Source organism: Colobus angolensis, unplaced genomic scaffold, assembly GCF_000951035.1.
Source record: "Colobus angolensis palliatus isolate OR3802 unplaced genomic scaffold, Cang.pa_1.0 Scaffold11, whole genome shotgun sequence".
Lineage (NCBI taxonomy): Eukaryota > Metazoa > Chordata > Mammalia > Primates > Cercopithecidae > Colobus > Colobus angolensis.
The window spans coordinates 32,851-53,594 of record NW_012112030.1 but is presented as its reverse complement, the minus strand read 5'-3'; the positions used below and the strand labels follow the sequence as shown (position 1 = coordinate 53,594).

Here is a 20,744-nt window from a genome sequence, read left to right as displayed (position 1 = left end):
TGACTCATGCCTGTAATTCCAGCACTTTGGGAGGCCAAGACGGGTGGATCACAAGGTCAGGAGTTTGGGAGGCTGAGGCCGGAGAATCGCTTGAACCCAGGAGGCAGAGGCTGCAGTAAGCCAAGATTGTGCCACTGCACTCCAGCCTGGGTGACAGAGTGAGACTCCGTCTCAAAAAAAGAGTAGAAATTATTCACAATAATACAATAAAGAATAAAATACTTAAAAATAAACTTTGTCAAAGTGGCAAAAGACACATATGCTGAAAACCATAAAACACTGCTGAAAGAAATTAAAGGCACAATTAAATGGAAAGGCATCCCAAGTTCATGGAATGGAAGACTTAATATTGTCAGGATGTCACTACGGTTTAAATATGTTCCCTCCAAAGTTCAGACGTGCTCCCTCATGAATGGGATTAAGGATCTCATAAAGGAAGCTTCATGCAGCATTCACCTAGCTTGCTCTTCTCGTCTTCTGCCATGTGGGGATATAGCATTTGTCCCTTTTACCCTTCCACCTTCTACCATGTAAGCACATAGCAAGAAGGCCCTCACCAGATGACAGCACCTGGATCTTGAGATTCCCAGCCTCCTGAACTGTTAGAAATAAATTTCTCTTCTTTATAGATTACTCAACATTTGTTGCACCACAAAATGGACTAAGACACATGTCAATTCTACCCAAATCAATCTCAGATTTAATGCAATCCCTATCAAAATCCCAATGGCTTTTTATTTCTGCAGAAATATAGAAAACTGCATCCTAAAATTCATATGGACTTTAAAGGGATTCCTTTAAACAGCCAAAACAATCTTGAAAAAGAACAAATTTTTGGAAGTCTCACACTTTCTGATTTCAAAACTTATTACAAAGGCACAGGAATCAAAACAGTGTAGTGATCAAAACAGTGGCATAAAGACAAACATACAGAGCAATGGAATAGAGAAAAATAACTCTTGCATATATGGTCAAATGATTTCCAACAAAAGCACCAAGACCATTCAATAGGGAAAGATAATCTTTTCAACATACTGGATATCCACATGCAAAAGAATAAAATTGGACCCTTACCTCATACCATATACCCAAACTAAGTCAAAATGGATCAAAGACCTAAACCTAAGAGCTAAAACTAAAACTCTTAGACAAAAACAAAAGGAGAAAGCTTCATGGCAGTGAACTTGGCAACAACTCCTTAGACACAATACTAAAAGCACAGGCAACAAAAGTAAAAATAGATAAACCTGACTACATCAAAATTCAAAACTTCTGCGCCGCAAAGAACACAATTAACAGAGTGAAGAGGCAAACTAAAAAATGAGAGAAAATTTTACAAATCACAAGTCTGATAAGTGTTTAATGTTCTGAATAAATAAACTCCTACAACTCGATAACAAAAAATAAACAACCCAATTTTAAAAATTAGCCAAGGACATGAATAGACATTTCTCCAAATAATAAAGTAGCCAAAAAGCACATGAAAAGATGCTCAATGTCACTAATCATTAGGAAAACATAAATCAAAACCACATTGTGGCCAGGCATGGTGGCCCATGCCTGTAATCCCAGCACTTTGGGAGGCTGAGGCAAAAAGACTGCTCGAGGCCAGGAGTTCGAGTTCAGCCCGGGCAAGAGAGCAAGACCTGTCTCTACAAAGATATTTATATATTTTTAGCCAGGTGTGGTGGTACACACCTGTAATCCCACCTATGTGGGAAACTGAGGCAAGAGTATCCCCTGAGCCCAGGAGTTTAAAGCTGCAGTAAGCTGCGACTGTATCACTGCCTAGGTGACAGAGCAAGACCCAACCTCAAAAACAAAAACAGAAAACCACCCACAATGAAATACCACCTTACAACCATTAGGATGGCTATTATCAAAAAACCAGAAAATGACAAATGTTGGCAAGGACCCGGAGAAACTGGAAACTTTGTGCACTGTTGGTGGCAATGCAAAATGGCGCAGCCACTATGGAACACACTATGGTAGCTTGTCGAAAAAGTAAAAATAGATAAACCACCTGATACAGAATTCCACTTCTCAGTACATACCACAGATAACTGAAATCAGGGATATTTCATACATCCATGGTCACTGCAGCATTATTCACAATAGCCAAAGGTGGGAAGCAACCCAGGTATCCATTGATGGACGGCTTATTAAACAGAACGTGGTAAACACATACAACAGACTATTATTCAGCGTTCAGCAGGAAGGAAATCACATCACACGGTACAACATGGATGAACCTTGAGCGTATTATGCTAAGCCAGATAAGCCAGCTACAAAAAGACAAATGATGGATGATTGCACTTATATGAGGTGGTCAAATTCATAGAAACCAAAAGCAGAATGGTAGCTGCCAGGGGCTGGGGGGAAGGAGGGAACAGGGAGTTGTTTAAGGGGTACAGAATTTCAGTTTTACAAGAAGAAAAAGTTCTGGGGATTGGTTGTACCACAATGTAAATAACTTAATTCTACTGAACTGTATTCTCATAAATAGTTAAAAGGGTCTTAATCCTGTCTCAGTCTTAAGACTCTAAACTCCAAAGTCTCATCCAAATATTCTCTAAAGCAGATATAGATAAGACTCAAGATATGGGTCATCCTGAGGCAAAATTCCTAACTACGAACATATGAAACCAGACAAGTTACGTGCTTCCAAAATACAGCGGTGAGACAGGCGTAAGATAGACATTCCTATTCTAAAAGGAAGACGTAAGAAAGAAGAAAGGGTGACAAGTCCCAAGCAAGTCCAAAACTTAGCAAGGTAAAGTCTATTAGATTTTAGAATCTAATCAAAAACACAGACAATGAAATACCACCTTACAACCATTAGGGTGGCTATAAAAATCAAGAATAATCTTCTCTGCCCAGACGCATTGCCTTCTAGACTCACAGCGGTGGTAGTCTCACCTTCAGGACCCGCTGAAGCGGTAGTTCTAACTTCCAGGACCTGCTGGGGCAGTAGTCCCACCCCAGTAGCTCTGCTGGGCAGACGGTCACACCTCAAAGGCTCCAGAGGGCTACCGTCCCAAGGACCAGGCAGCTGTACCTCCGAGACTCTGGGTGGTCCCACCTCCAAGGCCTCTGACACAGACCATATGGTCTGTTTAAAGTGAGGCAATGGCCCCATCCTTTGAAACCAAAGAGGTGGTTCTAAACCTCTCTGAACCACTTTTGGGGTCATTCTTCCCTTTTCTTGAAGAATAGCTCAAATTCACCGCCAAATAGCTCTATGGTCTGGTCCTGTAGGATATCAGAAGTCTGACAGGCTTCTTTCATTCTGCCCCTTCTAGTTCAAACTGGTGGTGACTTTGCTGATGTAATCTCATCTCTATTCCTGGCTTCTGCTGAGATAGTTTATTAGTTTGTGAGTCGCATCCACAATCTCATCAAATGGTTGTTCAGCCACACTCTTAGTGTTCTCTTCAAAACAAGCTTTTGCATTTTTTGCAATATGGATAAGCTGAGAATTTTCCAAATCTTCAGGTTCTAGTTCCTTTTTTGCTTAACAAGTCCTTCTTCATTTCATCTTTCTCTCTTTTTGTATTTTATTATAAGCAGTCGGGAGGAACCAAGGCATTTCTTCAATACTTTGTAGTTAGAAATCTTCTCAGCTGAATAAACAATTTCATCACTCACAAGTTCTACCTTCTACTAAAACACACACAGGTCAGCCAATTTCTTTGCCATTTTATAATACGGGTCACCTTTCCTCTAGTTCCAATGACATATTATTCATTCTCATCTGAGACCTTACAAAAATCACCCTTAACGTCCATATTTCTACCAGGTACCTCAAAACTCTTCTAGCCTCTACCTTTACCTAGTTGCAAAGGCACGTTCACATTTTTAGGTGTTTGTTACAGCAGCACCCCACTTCTCGGTACCAAAATCTACTTTGGTCTGCTCAGGCTACCATAACAAAATACCATCGACTGGGTGGCTTGTACAATAAAAATGTATTTTCTCACAGATCTGGAGGCTGGCAAATTCAAGATCAAAGTGCCAGCCAGTTTGGTTCCTGGTGAGGGCTCTCTTTCTGGCTTGTAGACAGCAGATTTCTTGCTGTGTCCTCACATATGGCCTTTCCTCAGTATGTGCACACAAGGAGAGAGAGATCTCTCTTTTTGCCTCTTCTTATAAGGCCACCAGTCCTACTGAATTATGACCTCATCCTTATGGCCTCATTTAACCTTAATTACCTCCAAAAGTCCTAACTCCAAATAAATTCACAATGGTGTTAAGGCTTCAACATACGAATTATGAGGGAGCACAATTTAGCCCATAGCAGATGGGAAATTTATACTACGTATATTTTACCACAGATTTTTTAAGTAGAAATTATTACAGATGTTAGGTGGACACAAGCAACAGGGGGAGAAACAAGATAGAAACATCTAAATTGGTTAAACCAATATCCAGTACAATGGAATCCACATTGTGGAATACTATTCAGCTATATAAAGAAATGAGTTATCAAGCTACGAAAAGAAATGAAAGAACCTTAAATGCATATTGCTAAATGAAAGAAGTCCACCTAAAAAGGCTACATACTGCATTATTCTAACCATATATATAATATCCTGGAAAAGGCAAAACTATAGAGACAATAAAAAGGTCAGTGGTTGTCTCGGGTTGGGGGTAGGTAGGAGGATAAGAATCAACACGCATAACACAGGGAGGGGATTTTAGGATAAAGAAACTATTCCATGTGATATTCGAATATTTGCCAAGTCACAGAGTTAGCTGGGCCAAGACTTAAACTCAAGTCTCTGACTCCCAAGTTCATGCTCTTTCTATTAATCTAAGTTGCTTCTTTTGATATGGAATATAACAAAGACGACACTGACTACGAAAATACAAACTTAGGGGAGAAAAAGGCAACTAGGAAAGAAAAAATATATCCTTAGTCTGTCAATTAGAGAAAACTGTTAGCTTGAGCAACTTCAACTTGGTTAATCAGTATCCCTCTCTTCTACCATTAAGAAGGAATACGTACGTGCAAAAGAATTAAGGAATCTGTCCTCTCTTCCAAAGATGTCTGACGGCTTTATGATAATGGCTTCTGGAAATGCATCTCTCACTGCTTTCTCTCCAACAGCCTAAATGACAATCAGACAAACTTGTTTTGAGTTTTGAGACAAGTGAATAAAGCATCCACTCTTTCCACTATTAAGACATGACTTGTATTTCAAAAGTGATATTTTCCTCCAGATAAAGGTAATCGTGTAATTCATAAAACTCAGTTACACAGAACTTTTAAAAAATATAATCCACAAAAATGTCCTGCACCTTACAGCTTTGGTTGGGTCTCTTCCTATTTTTTTATTTTAAGGGAAGCTTACATTGAAGAAGGAGAAAAATCAAAGTACAATTTTTTCAGCCTCCATTTTTTCTTCGATTTACAGATTCTCTAGTTTGTGTCAACCATCTGGCAGTCCGCTAGGAAAAGGACAGTATGGTGGCAGTGGGCTACAATAATGGAAGTGTCAGCAGTACCTACATATCCAAAGGAGGTGGGGATAGAGTCACTAATCTGCCTGATCTCAATTGCTGTACCATCCTTACTTGTTATCATCCCCTAGCCTCCCAGGCAAGCCTTCTTGTTCGATGAAGACATCAGCACCTAATTCAGTCTTCCTTTCTACTTCCACCACCACTGGGGGGGACATCAATGTCCAAGTGGGCTTGGACTTCTCAGGTTCTTGAGCTGCTCAACTCCAATGACCTCCTCTTCCTTCCACCTCTACCATTCTTAACTCAGTTTCACCACTACCATATCAACATCTGGAATTGCTCTTCTTCTGAGGTATTACATGAAGACATCCTACTCTTGGATGTCCATTTCCTACAATTTCCAGCCTGCTTGTTCTTTGTTCATCTGCTCTCAGGATACCTGTTCCTCAACCTTCTCAAGAACTCTAGTACACTGAATCTGCTTCCCCTGGATCAGCTCTTCCAACTGTTCCTGTCCTCCCCTCTGAACTCCAGATTAGGTCCCATAGGCCATCTTCTCATCACTCTCTTGCTAACATTGCAAACCACCCTTTGTCCTTTACTCTAGCCACCAGGCAAAATTCTAATCCTAGAAGAACTCCATTTGCCTCCCTTGAGCCATGTACTCCCACTGCCTTGAGCAGCTGGCAGGAAAACAAATCAATAAAAATCATGAATTGGTACCACTATAAATTCATGCCTCCAATTTTAACCGGGCCCTCAACATTTCCCCAAAATCGTGTTTTCCTCTAATTAATTTACTTTCCCATGAGACAATCTGAAACATTTTCTATTCTATTCAAATTTCAGACATCCCTTTCTTTTCTCTTCCTTCCAGTTAATGACTTTGCCTTCTAATAAAAAACAAAATATAAGGCAGTACAGGAAAAATCACCTCAAGCTCTCACCACTAAATCTACAAACTCTGGTATATAAAGCACAATTTTCTCCTTCTGTCTTACCTGAAGGGAGGAACAGTGCCACTTCCCATGCTTTAGAGCTCACGTCCTTTCACTTTCTCAGGAACCTGTGCAATTTACTGTCTCTTCCACACCTTCAGCTTCACTCTTTTTACCAGCATCTCCCTACCAGCATTTAAACAATGTAGATCCTCTACCTTAAAAAAAAAATAACAACTCCACAGCCACCTCCAGCTTCTATCCTCTCAGTCTTTCATCTTCCTCTTGCCAGTCAAGCTACCTGAAAACGTACCTACCCTTACCATTCCCACTTCCTCAGTTCCAACTCACTCTTCACTCACCCGCATTCTGGATTCTGCTCCAACCTTTGCACTGAATCTATTCTTGATAAGATCATCAATGACCTCCAAGTCAGTAGATCCAAGGTGACTTTACAGTTATCATGTTGCTTTACTTCTCAATGGCATTCATAAGGATTCACTTCCTCCTGTGAGACTGTCTTGCCATGGCTTCGCTAGCACTGTACTCTCCTGGTTTCCCTTCTGCCTTATCATGTCCTGCTTAGTCTTTCTGTTTGATTGGTTAGGGTTTCTGCACGTGCTTCCTTCTCTACCAGACTACTAACCATTGGTATGTTCTGGGCCCAATCTGAAACTCCCTTCTCAATCTTCAGCCATCTTCATCCCTCTCATTACTTCAGTTAATAAGAAATGCTGGTAACTCCTACATTTCTGTCTCCAACCCAGATCTCTCTTCTGACCTCTCTTCTGACCCTCCATACCAGTTACCTGGAAGATTGACACACATCTGAAATGCACCTGAAACATGAGTCCAAAACTCAATCATCTTCCATTCTCTCAAGTCAAATAGTGCTCCTCAATCTTTGCTGCCCTTGGAATTACCTAGAGAGAGTTAAAAAATACTGGTGCTGAAGCTGCAAGCCCAAAAATTGTTTTAATTGGTCTGCAGCACAGCCTAGGCATCAGAATTTTTAAAAGCTCCCTCAGTGGTTTTAATGTGCAACTAAGGCTAAGAGTCACTGCCCTAGAGCCTAATCCCTCTCAAGTATTTCCCATCTTATTCAACAGTACTATCATCTACCCAGTGGCTTCAGCCAGACAGCTGGACATCTTTGACTCTTCTCTCTTCCTCACCATTGACACCTCCCATTTCCTTCCAAACAGTCATGAAATTCTGATGATTTTATGAATGTTTGGGCAGAGGCAGGCACAAGTACTCTCTTATTTTCTCTCTATTTACTACTGTAGCCACAGTGCTTAATACAATATGTGATACATAGTAGGTGCTTAATGAATAGTTTATCCAGTTAATTAATGTGGCGAGTTAAAAATTTGGAACCATTATCAAGGAACTCTGTTGTCCTTATTAGTATGACTCAAAACAGTCTCCCATATGGCAGAATCCAAATGTTAAGCATACGTCAGACACTGATAGCCCTTCTGAGTCCCAAACAATGAACGTGTTTCACTTAGGTTACAGACTGACACCAAACTACAGTGGTCAGTCTCTAGGTATGGCATTTCTGGGAGTAAAAGGAGCATAAGTACTATGTGAATAGGCATCTTCCCTGGCAAATATTAATCCCTGTCACTCTGAGCCTTCACATTGCCCCTTTATGAGTGACATAAAACCACTACAATGCAAGGGGTGAGAAAGAAACATGGTCCTTTAACCATGGTAGATGACACAGGTATGATTCCTTTGGCAGAAATCTGTGATGGCTTCTGTATAATTCAGTGATGCCCCAAAGAAACTTTAAGTATCTGAATGCCAATAGTAACATAGTCTAGCCAACTCTGAAGCCCCTTAACACAGTTCCCGGCAATCAATCAAAATGTCGAAATATCACACACACAAACCCCTAGTTCTGGATACAGGGAATCAGAAAATCTTTTAATTCTAGATATGTTGATGATAAACCGTTTTTACTGAAATCATGTTTCAAATGGGCCAAGAAACTCTGGCTCTGTGAACCACTTCCCAAATCAAGTTGTTACTTACCTTATTTCTCAAATATCTAGAAGAACTTTTAATATTCGCATTCAGATGTGAAACATGAATGAATTTTTCAACTCCAGCTTCCTTGGACACTTGAGCAATTGCCTGGGGAATCTTCACATAAACATCCTCAAAATCGAAGTTTCTGGAAGAAAAAAAATAAAAGAATTGGTTAAGAACTCCAGACACAGGATCTCAAAGCTTTATGTGATAAGCTGATTTTCATAACAGTATTGAAATTCATATTACTTAAACTTTTAAACAGCAATGATTTAACTTAAAGCTAAATTTGGCCAGGTGTGGTGGCTCACGCCTGTAATCCCAGCACTTTGGGAGGCCAAGGTGGGTGCATCACTTGAGCCCAGGAGTTCTAGACCAGCCTGGGCAAAACTGTAAAACCCTTTCTCTATTTCTAAAAAAAAATTTTTTTTTAATTTTTTTAAGTCAAAATTATTTTTTAAAAAAAGTTGACAGCTCTGCGCACTGTCATTACTCTACACCATTTAAGGCCTACTCTAAGTTAGAAATCCAGTATACATCATGTTCTGCATTATCAAGGAATCCTGAGGCTGAGGCCCTTTAAAGAAACCTGGCTGTACTGGTTGCTGAAGTGTTAGGAATCACTTCTCACCCCTGGGACTTTGTTTGCCACAAGGGAAAAAAAAGAAACTAAAAAAAGTCAGTCAACAATTTCATTAATATTAACTAAATGTTTACTCTGTACGATACACTATGTTAATCATTAGGGGGGACAAAAAGTTGAATAAGACCCCCAATGCATCAAAGAACTTATAAAATATTTGATGAGAAAGACATACATTAAAAAACTAAGTCAAACTTTAATGCTAAAAAAAAGAGGTGTAAACAAAGTGTTGTGGATTATAGGATTGAAATATTATTTGTTAACAAACAATCCACACAAAGAACTGTTCAAATTAGTCCTCGTGCCATCTTCAATTAACAATGCAGAAGACATCTAGGACACTGCCTACACAAGAACAACCAATGTTCAGCTTGCTAAACAGCAGAACAGGCAAAATCCTATTTCCTAACCCCATCTCAAAGGGACTAATCCAAACACAGGACCAACACCAGCCATACCAATACCACCTACTGGCTTTTTTTGGGCAGTATATCACACTGCTAACTTATACCAGACGGGTGTCACTGGGTATGCAAGTGATTGTTCAACCAACCCTTATTCACTGATTGAAAATGTCACTGTGGGCCGGGCGCAGTGGCTCAAGCCTATAATCCCAGCACTTTGGGAGGCCGAGACGGGCGGATCACAAGGTCAGGAGATTGAGACCATCCTGGCTAACACGGTGAAACCCCGTCTCTACTAAAAAATACAAAAAACTAGCCGGGCAAGGTGGCAGGCGCCTGTAGTCCCAGCTACTCGGGAGGCTGAGGCAGGAGAATGGCGTAAACCCGGGAGGCGGAGCTTGCAGTGAGCTGAGGTCCCGCCACTGCACTCCAGCCTGGGCGACAGAGCGAGACTCCGTCTCAAAAAAAAAAAAAAAAAAAAAAAAAAAAGAAAATGTCACTGTGATAGCTGGCACATAGAAGGTGTCCAATGAAGGTCTATTAAACCCTAAGAAAGACTAAAGCAAAGAAGAAACGAGAGTCAAAGACTTACCTGGTTTCCCAGTCTCGCCCAATAAGATTGATGACCACATTGCTGTGTTCCACTACTCGTCGGATAGAATCTTTATCTCTCGCGTCCCATTCCTAAAATAGCAGAAAGCAGTCGGATGAAAACATACGGGCATACCTCGGCATTCAGCACTTCTGCAGCCTCCTCAACGCAAGTTTCAAAGTGGGCCATCTGCTGTAGTCATAAGATGGTGCCATTTCATACAAGCTCCATTTATTACAAGAGAAATGATGTCTCAAACTCCCTGCTGATTCCCTTACTCTTTTGGAGACAAACAGGTAAAAGTACACTTTACTCAGGTAATCAAATGACAGAGCTAAAAAGGAGGCTATTGATTTTTAATGGAGCATATTTGTTTTTGTCCACCCAAGTACTCCTTACTAAGTTTGAAAAGAAACCCAGTAAACCAAGTCTCCAATTCTGAAATATAGCCGCCAAAGAAGCAACGATCATTTGGGAGATAAGAGACTTTCCCTTCTTGACAGCAACCACTTACAGACTGAAGACAGGAAGACTGTCTTTTAAAGACCAGTGTTAGTTGGGGAGATTCATGACTATTTTCTTATTTCCTTTTAATTCTTTCCTCTTTTATAACCCCAGATCTAGTAATTTCTACATTAACAACATAAAAACAAGAGTCAAAGGGAACTACCTAAAACTTCAGGGTGAGCCAAGGGCAGGTTTCTATAAGCATTTCAATGGAAGATAACAAGTAAAAAGAATTTCTTAGCACCAAATAAGTGCACATGCATGGGTCAGTGCAATGGGAAGGAGACAGAGCAAGAAGGGAAAAGAGAAAGAAAGCGGGGATGAAAGACAGAGAGAGAGAACTAAAATGTCTGTTTAATGTAGAAAAAATAAACTATAAAATCAGATTCAACAACAAAAAGATGAAGCCCCAGCAGGAAGAACCAGTTAGGACTGATGTTAGAAAGTGGGTTCAAAGACACAGTCTAGAAAAGTGGCTTTGGAATCAGACCGACAGAAATACAAATCCCAGTTTGCCATGTACTAACTTGGTACAAATTATCTCTTCAAGTCCCATGTAAAACTGGAAAACACATCTTACCTAATGAGGTTATTATGACAATTAAGTGAAATACACATAAAATCTACAGCAGTGAGTGATGTAATAAAAGAAAACCAAATTTTCAGGGATAAGGCCCAAGGGCACACAGGTGGGTAAACCAAGTGGTCATTCAGACAGCAGTTGCAAACAAAGACTAAAGTGGGGAAATCAGCACCTCACACCCCAAATAGTCCTTCTCTAAAATAAACACATAAACTCTAAACATATAAGCCTCTGAGTTCCCTGTGGTCTTGCTCATCCAAACATGCTCAGAGCACAGGTCGATGCTAGACACTCAGGAAATAAACCTCTGCAGAGATAATGGAATAGGTATCATTTGGTTTAATTCCAATGGTTCGAAAGTTTTCACCTATCACTTTTTAAATACTTCAATTGTGAGGCTCTGACAAGGTGACCAACAAACTTAAGGCATGAAGAACTAGGAATAAGCTAAGCTTCTGCAACTTTAATACCAAGAAGATATTTAATAGTAAGATTTTGGAGAAGAAAAACATTTTGGAAATAAGAAATTTCTGATACAAGTATTATACTTAGCTTGTGAACAATGAGTCAAGAATGAAAATGTGAAAATTAAATATGTGAAAATGAAATGAAAATAAATCAAAATTTAAATGGATTACAAATAATCTGTATGAATATTACTAGAGATAGTAAGGATGTTTAGCACATATTTTTTAAAAGGGAAAATGTATAACTCCATTCCTTACAGGACAATACAAGTAGGAAGTCAGCTATAAGATCAGTAGATTGAAGCATCAAGGCCCAGACAGTATAGCAATCAATAGCTTGGCTGTAGACATTTGGGGCAGCACAACTCTTTGTGGAAAGGGGCTGTCCTGTGTTCTGTGAGAAATTTAGCATCCCTGGCCCATACCTAATAACTAGGACAGCTCTCCAATCACTATGACAACCAAAGAGTTCCATTAGTCCCTCCCTTAATGGCCCTCCTTTACCCTCTTTCCCCTGCCTCACCCCGTTGGCAACTACTGGCCTAAAGGAAGAACCTGTAGATTAAAGAATGACAAAGGGAATGCTCAGAAAGGACTGTTCTAAGTTAAATCTATACTAAACAATCAAGTTATAATACACCCTATTTGTGATTTTTTTATGTTTATAGAGCACTATCCAATAGAAATATAACATGAGGCACATGAGTAAAAAAGAAACAACTAAAATTCATTTTAATAATATATTTTATTTAACCTAGTATGTCCAAAATATTATTTTAATATGTAACAAATATAAAAAATTATTAATGATGAATTGCATATTCTTTTCTTCATAGAAATCTGGTGTTTTCTTCATATACATCTGGTGTATATTTTATATCTACAGCATATCTCGATTCAGACTAGCCACACTTCATGTGGTCAGTAGCCACATGTGGCCAGTGGCTACCACACTGGACAGCACAGGTCTAGAGCAGGGATTGACAAACTATAGTCCATAGGCCAAATTCAGCCTGCAGCCTCATTTTGTAAATAAAATTGTATTGAAATGCAGCCATGCCCATTTGTGCACATATTGTCTATGGCTATTTCCAGGTACAAAGGCAGAGCTGAGTAATTATGACAAAGACTCTATGACCTGCAAAGCCAAATATATTTACTATCCGGCCCTTCACAGAAAAAGTTTGCCAACTGCCAATCTAGAGCTTGCATGACAAAGGAGATGCCAGAACCTAGCTGAAAGAATGACCTGGGAATAGAGGATGCCTTTGGTCCATTCTGGGAAGAAATTACTACTTTATTATACCGTCTCTCACTCCTAAAAATGATCTTAGTAATTTATATTTGTCAACTTCAATCAATCATAAAGGCCCTTACCAGAAACAGAAGCTGGCCCAGGTCACCCATAGGACGAAGGTGCATGATGTCATATGTATCACACCGATAGGGTATGACTACCTGTGACCCCATGCGTCCTAAAAGAGAATGGATTGAAAAAAGGATCAACATTAACATAATGTTGATATATTATACAATTGTGACTTGGTAAATATTTAAATTCTAGTATGGTATGTGAATTGATATTATATTTGACAAAAAGAATATTTTGCCATGCTAAAGACGCCATTGCTTTTCAGAGTCCCTTATTTCTATCTTAATAATTCCTATATAGGAACATGAGTGTGCTCTTAATGTCACAACAAATAAAGATTATATACATCCAAGATACGAGTAATTCATAATACTGTTAAAACAAAGAGAATCACAGCTCATGCTTCTCATCAGGCAATCCTGCTCAATGGCAACGGAGCATATGAACTCAACAACTTTACTTACCAAGGTGGTTGACAACATATCGCCCCAGGAATCCTGTTGCTCCAAACACAGTGGCCACTATCCCACTGACTGAGGAACGTCCACCTTTCCCATGAGGCATGAGGGCATGATGAAGCTGGCGACAGGGTGGGCCATGACACACTGATGTGGCTATTGCAGTAATGGCAGAACCTTAAACAAAACCCCAAAGTATACAAACATGGCAAATATTATTTTTAAAACTGTGAACACAAATAGCTCCTTTCCCAAAAAACTTGCAACATTATTTTGCAATCAGTACTTTAGCAATTTAAGTATCAAGGACAATAATAAACACAAATTACTACAACACAGAATCCACAGGACATGAGGAAATATATTCCCTACACTATACAATGTAACTTACCTAAGAAGATAAGTCACATTTTTAAAAAAACATATTAAACAGTCACAAAGTAGGAAAGTATAAGCCCATATGGTAAAAGGAACTGAGAATATGTAATAAAGGGACAATAAGTCATATTACCATGAGGAAGGATTCCTGGATAACATGTTTTGAGAAAGGTCTTAAAGAGGAAAAAAAAGAAAGGATAGAATCCCGTGAGAAACATATCACAATGCAGAGGTAGAATGAATAAGCCTAGCACAGGGCAACAGCCAAAGACTCTCCTGGAACAGAATGTGAAACTGGTGACTAACGAAAAATAAAGTTGACGATATTGGTTGGAAGCGGAGGATTATTAGTACAGAACATTAAAAAAAAAAAAAAAAGAAAAAAAAAAGAATGCAGTTCAATAGTTCAGACTTACTATAAAACCACTGAAGAACTTCACAAATAATGATAAAAGGAGTGAAGTGCTTGAGAAAAGATGTTCTGACTTTTAGAAAGCTTAACAGCAAGAGATTTGTCAAACATTCCACCACTTCTTTTTCATCGACTGAGGTTCTTGATACTAGAATGAACCCTCAAAGTTCATGCACCAATGCTTACATCTTCTGTACTGCATGTGTGCAAAGAAATCATCTGGCTTTTGCCTGAACACCTGTGGAGATGGGAAACTCACTACTTTCTGTAGTGGCCCATTCTGCTTTGAGCCATTCTAACAGAAAGAAAGTTCTACCACAAGGGCAATCAGTGACTGCTTCCCAGAAGTTTTTATCCCCGTGTTCCTCCAGAATGACAAAGAACAAGTCTAATCCCTCTTCTACAATTAAGTGTAGCAATTATATCCCCACTAAATATTTTCTTCTCCGGGTTAAACATCCCCTGTCCTGTCAAATATTCTTTGTAAGGCAGGAATGCGAATCTCTTTCGGATATACTCCAGTTTTCAAGTTACTTCTAAATCCTTAGAGTAGAATTTTAGAGTTAGCTGCTCAACTTTCACGTAAGTAGAAACAAAAAGGTTTAAAGTGCTAACGTACTTCTGCTGCAATAAACAAACTCTGGAGCTTAGCATTCGTGCTTTGTACACTTGGGAGAGGTGAAAGACACAAATAGGACTTTTCTTCAGAAAATCTGTGTTTGTTTTCTAGGTATGACTTACAGGTGGCAATCTCCCCAAAGGCCACTGTTCTTCCCTATCCAAAAGTATGGAATCGGAGAAGTAACCTAGCTCACTGATAATGACAGAAATTAAAAGTAAACATCACGGGCCATACACACACATCATATAACAAAATAATAGCATCATATTCACAGCTAACTTTACAGAGCTCTTGGCAGGTGTCCAGCATCATTCTCAGTGCTGCATAGGTATTATCTTTTTTAATGCTATCTTTATCACCACTGTATAGATAAGGTTAGTGACTAGCTCAAAACGCTAGTAAAGGAGATTAAAAAGCAGGCCCGTGAGGTAGGAGAAAAACCCAGAAGGAAACAGAATCTGAAAATCAAAAAAAGAAACTGTTTCAAGGAGAGAAGAGTTAACTTTATCAAACGCTGAAAGTGAAGGAGGAAGAGGACGGAGGACCACAGAATCTGGAGGATGTGGCTGTAGGTGGCATAACTAAGAGCAATGCTATTGGATTAGTGGGACTGGAAGCCAGACTGGAGCAAACAAGAGAGGCTGTGAGGCAAGGAAGTAGATGAGGAGATAGATCATCCTTCTAAGGAAAGAGAAATGGGATTAGAGAAACACAAGGACAGGGACAGGTTTGTTTGTTTGTTGGTTAACATTTATGTGCCGATGGAAATGACAGGATTTCCATGGTAGAGGGAGAAAATTCCTGATTCAGGAAAGGGATTGAATAGTTGAGAGAGGATGAGATTGAATGCAAAGTGAAGGAACTGGCCACAGATTGGAACAGAAGGAGCTCACCCACTGTAACAAGAGAAGAGGCAAAGAATTATCACATATCAACTATTAGAGTTTATGACAGGAAAACGACTGTTCTCATCTGATTCCTTTGATTTCTCTATAAAACTGAGAATGAGAAAAAGCACATATTAGAGGTATTAGGAAACTGGCTATGTTAAGTAATGATTATGGAGACAAGGAAACCAAATTTCCTGGAAAAATGTAGCATTGAAAATCTACCTGAGATTTGTATTCATGAATTTAAAATAAGGCCAGTTAGTTTGGAGTTTTCCCTAGCCCCGCTCTCCACTGCTCGGTGGCAGGCAGCAAATTATGTGGAAAGCTTTGTTTAATCAGGGTCAATGTTTTTCACAACAACGGGAGTTGGGCTGGGGAGTTGAGAATGCATTAAAGGGAATGATAAAAGTAATGAGTAAGGAAGTGAGAACATAGGATAAGACAGGGAAAAGATGGCAGAGTCAATGAACTGGGAAGAATTACTTGAGTTAAGGAATCAATACCTCAAAGGACTGTTAAGAGGATTAGAGTAAACATACATAAACCATGTAGCACATTACCTAGAGCACATTAAGCATTCTATGAATAATAGTTGCTTTTATTACTTTCAAATTTCTCCGAAGGTAATGTCACATTAACCTCACATGGCTATTTGTTTTTTTAATAATTATGGGCCAAGCATTATTCTAGAAACTGTGACTATCATAGTGAAATACAAAACCCTGGCTTCATGAAGCTCACAGTGTAAAGGGTTGATGAGAATAACATATGGGCAAGATAATGAGATGTTTAATAACATATGGGCAAGCATCTGTCACAATGCCTTGGAAATAGTAGGTGCTCAATAAATATAAATTATTACTCTCTTTAGTTCCAGCCTCTCCACTTTCTTCCATTTATAATGAGTACTATTAGAAGAACAATATTCTTTATTAATTATATATTCATTATATTTCTCTGCTTAAAATCCTACATTAGCTTCCTACTGCAATACCCAAACCAATAGTCCAGACATATTTGCTTGCCTACTGCATTAATTTTTTTAAGTATTTATTTAAAAAATTATAGGCATGTTCTATGTAGTACCAATATGATATACACATTATAAATCATATATTACTTAGAATAGTGTCTGGCATACAGTTTAAACTACATAAGTGTTGGCTATTACTACTATAGAAAACAGTTTTTAGGGGTTCTAATATTATATTTCCATAACTTATTAGGTCCTCTTGCACAACTCCCTTTGGAGACTACTGATCTAAACTCTGCTTGGCTTTCAAAGGTCTCCATTGTCTGATCCCATCTAACACATTCAACCTCCTTCTCCACTATCCCAGATATACAGGTAGTCATTTTACTGCCTCTTGAATACCTCATGACTCCATTCTCATCCACTTGTCCTTTGCCAGAGGACTTTCCAGATCATAACAGCCCTAAAGAGAACAGTGGGAGCACTACAATTCTCCACTGGTCTTCCAATCATCCCTCAGTACCTCAAATGATACTAATCTTTCCCTTTTATGATTTCCTGTGATACTTAATAGTCTTGCCACACTTAACTATATACAGTTGTCTTACACAGTTCTGTCCTATAGTGTGTGGATTATGTTACATACTAGACTTGCCTCTCCAGAATTTACTCAAAAACTTAATTTACCAGATAATAACACACAGTGGTTAAGAACACAAGTTATGGTGTCAGTCAGAGGAAAGTAAGTTAAAAGAGAAAATTAATAAAAATACCTAGAACTGGAGATTGCAGATAGCAGCTACTCCATAAATAGTGATTACCATTCACAATCTACATTATGTCATACAAATGTAACTGTTTAACAAGAACCAGCAAATGTCTTTGCAAAGACATTGTGACAACAAAACCATCCACTATAAGTGATGTGCGCCACCACCTTCCCAGTGGTATGCAGGAGTTCTACCCGAGATGGAAAACAAAAACAGAAGATCCGCTAAACACTCCTAATTCTTGCCTTAGGCTGAATATCAAACCTATCTCTGGTGCTTTCAAAAATTTAAGGAGCAAGGAGCTAATCTCACAAATTCTGACTCAATAGCTCTACAACCAGTCCTCATTTCTAATTCTTATAAAGCTTTACGAGTAATTGACATGAGCCAATTTTGAAAGCAAATGATTTTCTGTAACGACTAAAACACACTAAGAAAAAAATACAACTTTGGGGGTTTGATTGGAATATGTTTGTGGAAGAGTAGAGGGTGAAAGAATAACGATGAAGTGTAACCGTATTTCTAATTTCCTTGCTTTTTAGTGAGTGGAAGGACAAATGTATGTTTTTAATATGAGGGGTGGGGCAGATCCAATCAGAACAGAAGAGAAACTAAATAATGCTAACAAATTCTAACATAGCCTTCACTCTTCTTCACTTTCCTTTCCACCAAGCTCCTGATTCTTCTCTCCTCAAACATCACTCTCTCCCCCAGACCCCAACGCACTAGGCCCAACACATTCTACATCCGTAGAGATGCTTTTGGGTAAAAGGATGCTTTTATAAATATTAGTTCATTTAATCTTATCAGAGACTCCCTGGTACTGTAATATTATCATTTCCATTGTGTTCATATGAATTGAGACCCATTAAGGGTTTGCACAAGGTCATAAAGTCAATCCAAGAAAACCTCTCGCCACTAGCCTTTTTTCCGCTCCCTTACACATTTCTCCCCCCACCCCATACAAATATTTCTCATAACCCTAAACCCTTACAACCATATCAGAATTCTGATTCTCTCGATCTCTAACGTGTCCCCCGCATTCTCCTCTTCGCTTACAGCTGCTTAAGATCTTTTGTCCCCTCCCAAGGTGCATAATTGAGTATGTAAACCGGGGAAGCGGAAAGCAAAAGGAGAAACCCGACAGAGGCCAACCTAGAAAAACCAGAGTGCCTAGGAAGTCGGCGTGACCGCTGTAGCACGGTGCCACTCCCAAAACCTTACATCCCCGTCTCGGAATCCCGATCAGGGGCCGCCGTTCCGGGTGACACTTACGTGACATTGGCAGGACCCGGACAACCCGGGATTGTGCGGCAGCCGCCATCTTTTCCCACAATCCCCCACGCCAGCGCTCCCGGCTGACTACGACTGCCAAGCTGGGTCAAAATTTATTTTCCACGCCTGTCTGCGCAGGCGCTAACCAGCAACGGTTGGTGTCGGGTAGCTAGTTCGTTAAGAAGAAAGCTGGGAGACGAAAGGAGACGGGAAGGGAGGGACAGTGAAAGAGAGGGGGAAGAAAGGAAGTGAAAAGACCTTGGCTGTTGGAATCTCAGATCTGGAATAGGCTGTATAGATGATCTCTTTGTTTATAATCTCTAATTGCCGAGGAACCTGAAGTTCAGAGTTAACCAATGACTGACTCAGGACATGCAGAATGGCAAGACCCGAGGTAGAAGAGCTCACCTTTCCTGACTCTCAGTTGCCTGTACCCTGAAAATGTCAGCTAGGGCAGCCCTGGTGAGTCCGGGAGAAAAAAGAGGCGTAGGCCTCCGCGTTCAGGAGGTCCAGGGCCCAGGAGAGAGAAAATGGGGGACGGCCGGGCGCACTTTGGGAGGCCGAGACGGGCGGATCACGAGGTCAGGAGATGAAGACCATCCTGGCTAACGCGGTGAAACCCGGTCTCTACTAAAAAATACAAAAAACTAGCCGGGCGCCGTGTCGGGCGCCTGTAGTCCCAGCTACTCGGGAGGCTGAGGCAGGAGAATGGCGTAAACCCGGGAGGCGGAGCTTGCCGTGAGCTGAAATCCCGCCACTGCACTCCAGCCTGGGCCACAGAGCGAGACTCCCCCCAAAAAAGAAAAGGAAATGGGTGACAAGGACGAGGGGAAAGGTGGAGAAGAGAAACCGAAATAGGGTGTGTCCCAAGTAAATGTACGTCGAGCCCTCCAAGCACATTCTCTCCTAGGGACACTTGCGCCTGCTGTTCGCCTTTCCTGGAATGCTCACTCAGGTGACTGCACCAGCTCAAGTCTCCGCTCAAAAGTGACCTCTTCGGATAAAACTTCTCTGACCATCGTATCCAAGGTGGTAATTATTCCACCAATTTTTGGTTTAAGTTTATATACCAAAGCACTTATTACCACCTGGCGTATGAATCTAGGAGTTCTTAACCAGAAGTGTGATTCATGAGTGGGCTTCAGGAAATCTGTGAACTTCCTGAAATATTATGTAAAATTTAGTGGCCATGTGTGCCATCTGAACATCTGTCTAAGGGGAAACTGCAGATGGCTCTCTCTAGCGCAATGGTTTGTAATTTTTTCTTTATGGACTGCTTTGAGAATCCGCATTGTTCTACAAAGAGCCATCTAGAGACTGAGGAAATTCCAGGTTAGACTAAGCACTTGGACTTTAAAATACTTTATTCTGGTCAACCTCTCCAGATTCCTGGGTAAGGAGACAGCAACCAGTGATCCTGTGAAATATACTGTAGGCTTATCAGAAAACCACCTAGTTTGGGGAGGGCGGGTTCTTCTAGACTTATTGCTTTGTGTTTTCGGGAAAAGTATGTGTTTCTGGGATAGACAAAAAGGCCTGTGATGAATAGGGATGTAGGAGTTGCTTATTACTACGCTTGAAATCTTGGCTGTTTCCACTGCATACTACCCCTACTGTTTACTAAAGTGTTGCCTACCAAATTGAATTGGAAGAGAGAAAAAACCCTTGGATTTCATCAGAGAAGCTTAGCAGTAATGCTCCACTGTCATATTTCTTGGCCTCATCCTATGTTCACTTAACACAATTTGCTAATATTTGCTTCTCGGACTAATATAGATGCTAACATACTTTCCTTATTCATATCAACAGATCCTGACTGTCATCAGCTACCTGCTAACTCCTGTATAACACTGCCAATTATATAATTTAAAATCTCTGAAGTTAAACACTGCCTCATGTTCTCAGTTCTAGTTTCAAGGTTGCATGGTGTATTAAAAGAACACTGATTTTTTTT

At 40.0% G+C, this 20,744-nt stretch overlaps 1 protein-coding gene across 1 annotated transcript in view; it reads right to left on the bottom strand.

Moving 5' to 3' along the window:
* Window positions 1–18,862, bottom strand: part of NDUFA9 (NADH dehydrogenase (ubiquinone) 1 alpha subcomplex, 9, 39kDa) — a 38,836-nt gene extending 19,974 nt beyond the window's left edge. Inside the window, exons 1-6 of the mRNA XM_011951558.1 lie at window positions 18,791–18,862; window positions 13,477–13,647; window positions 13,018–13,115; window positions 10,084–10,175; window positions 8,448–8,589; window positions 5,009–5,111 (exon numbers count right to left, since the gene is read on the bottom strand). Coding sequence (XP_011806948.1) covers window positions 5,009–5,111; window positions 8,448–8,589; window positions 10,084–10,175; window positions 13,018–13,115; window positions 13,477–13,647; window positions 18,791–18,839 — 655 coding nt within the window. The 5' untranslated portion in view covers window positions 18,840–18,862. The remainder of the gene's footprint in view (window positions 1–5,008; window positions 5,112–8,447; window positions 8,590–10,083; window positions 10,176–13,017; window positions 13,116–13,476; window positions 13,648–18,790) is intronic.
* Between the last annotated feature and the right edge of the window lie 1,882 nt (window positions 18,863–20,744).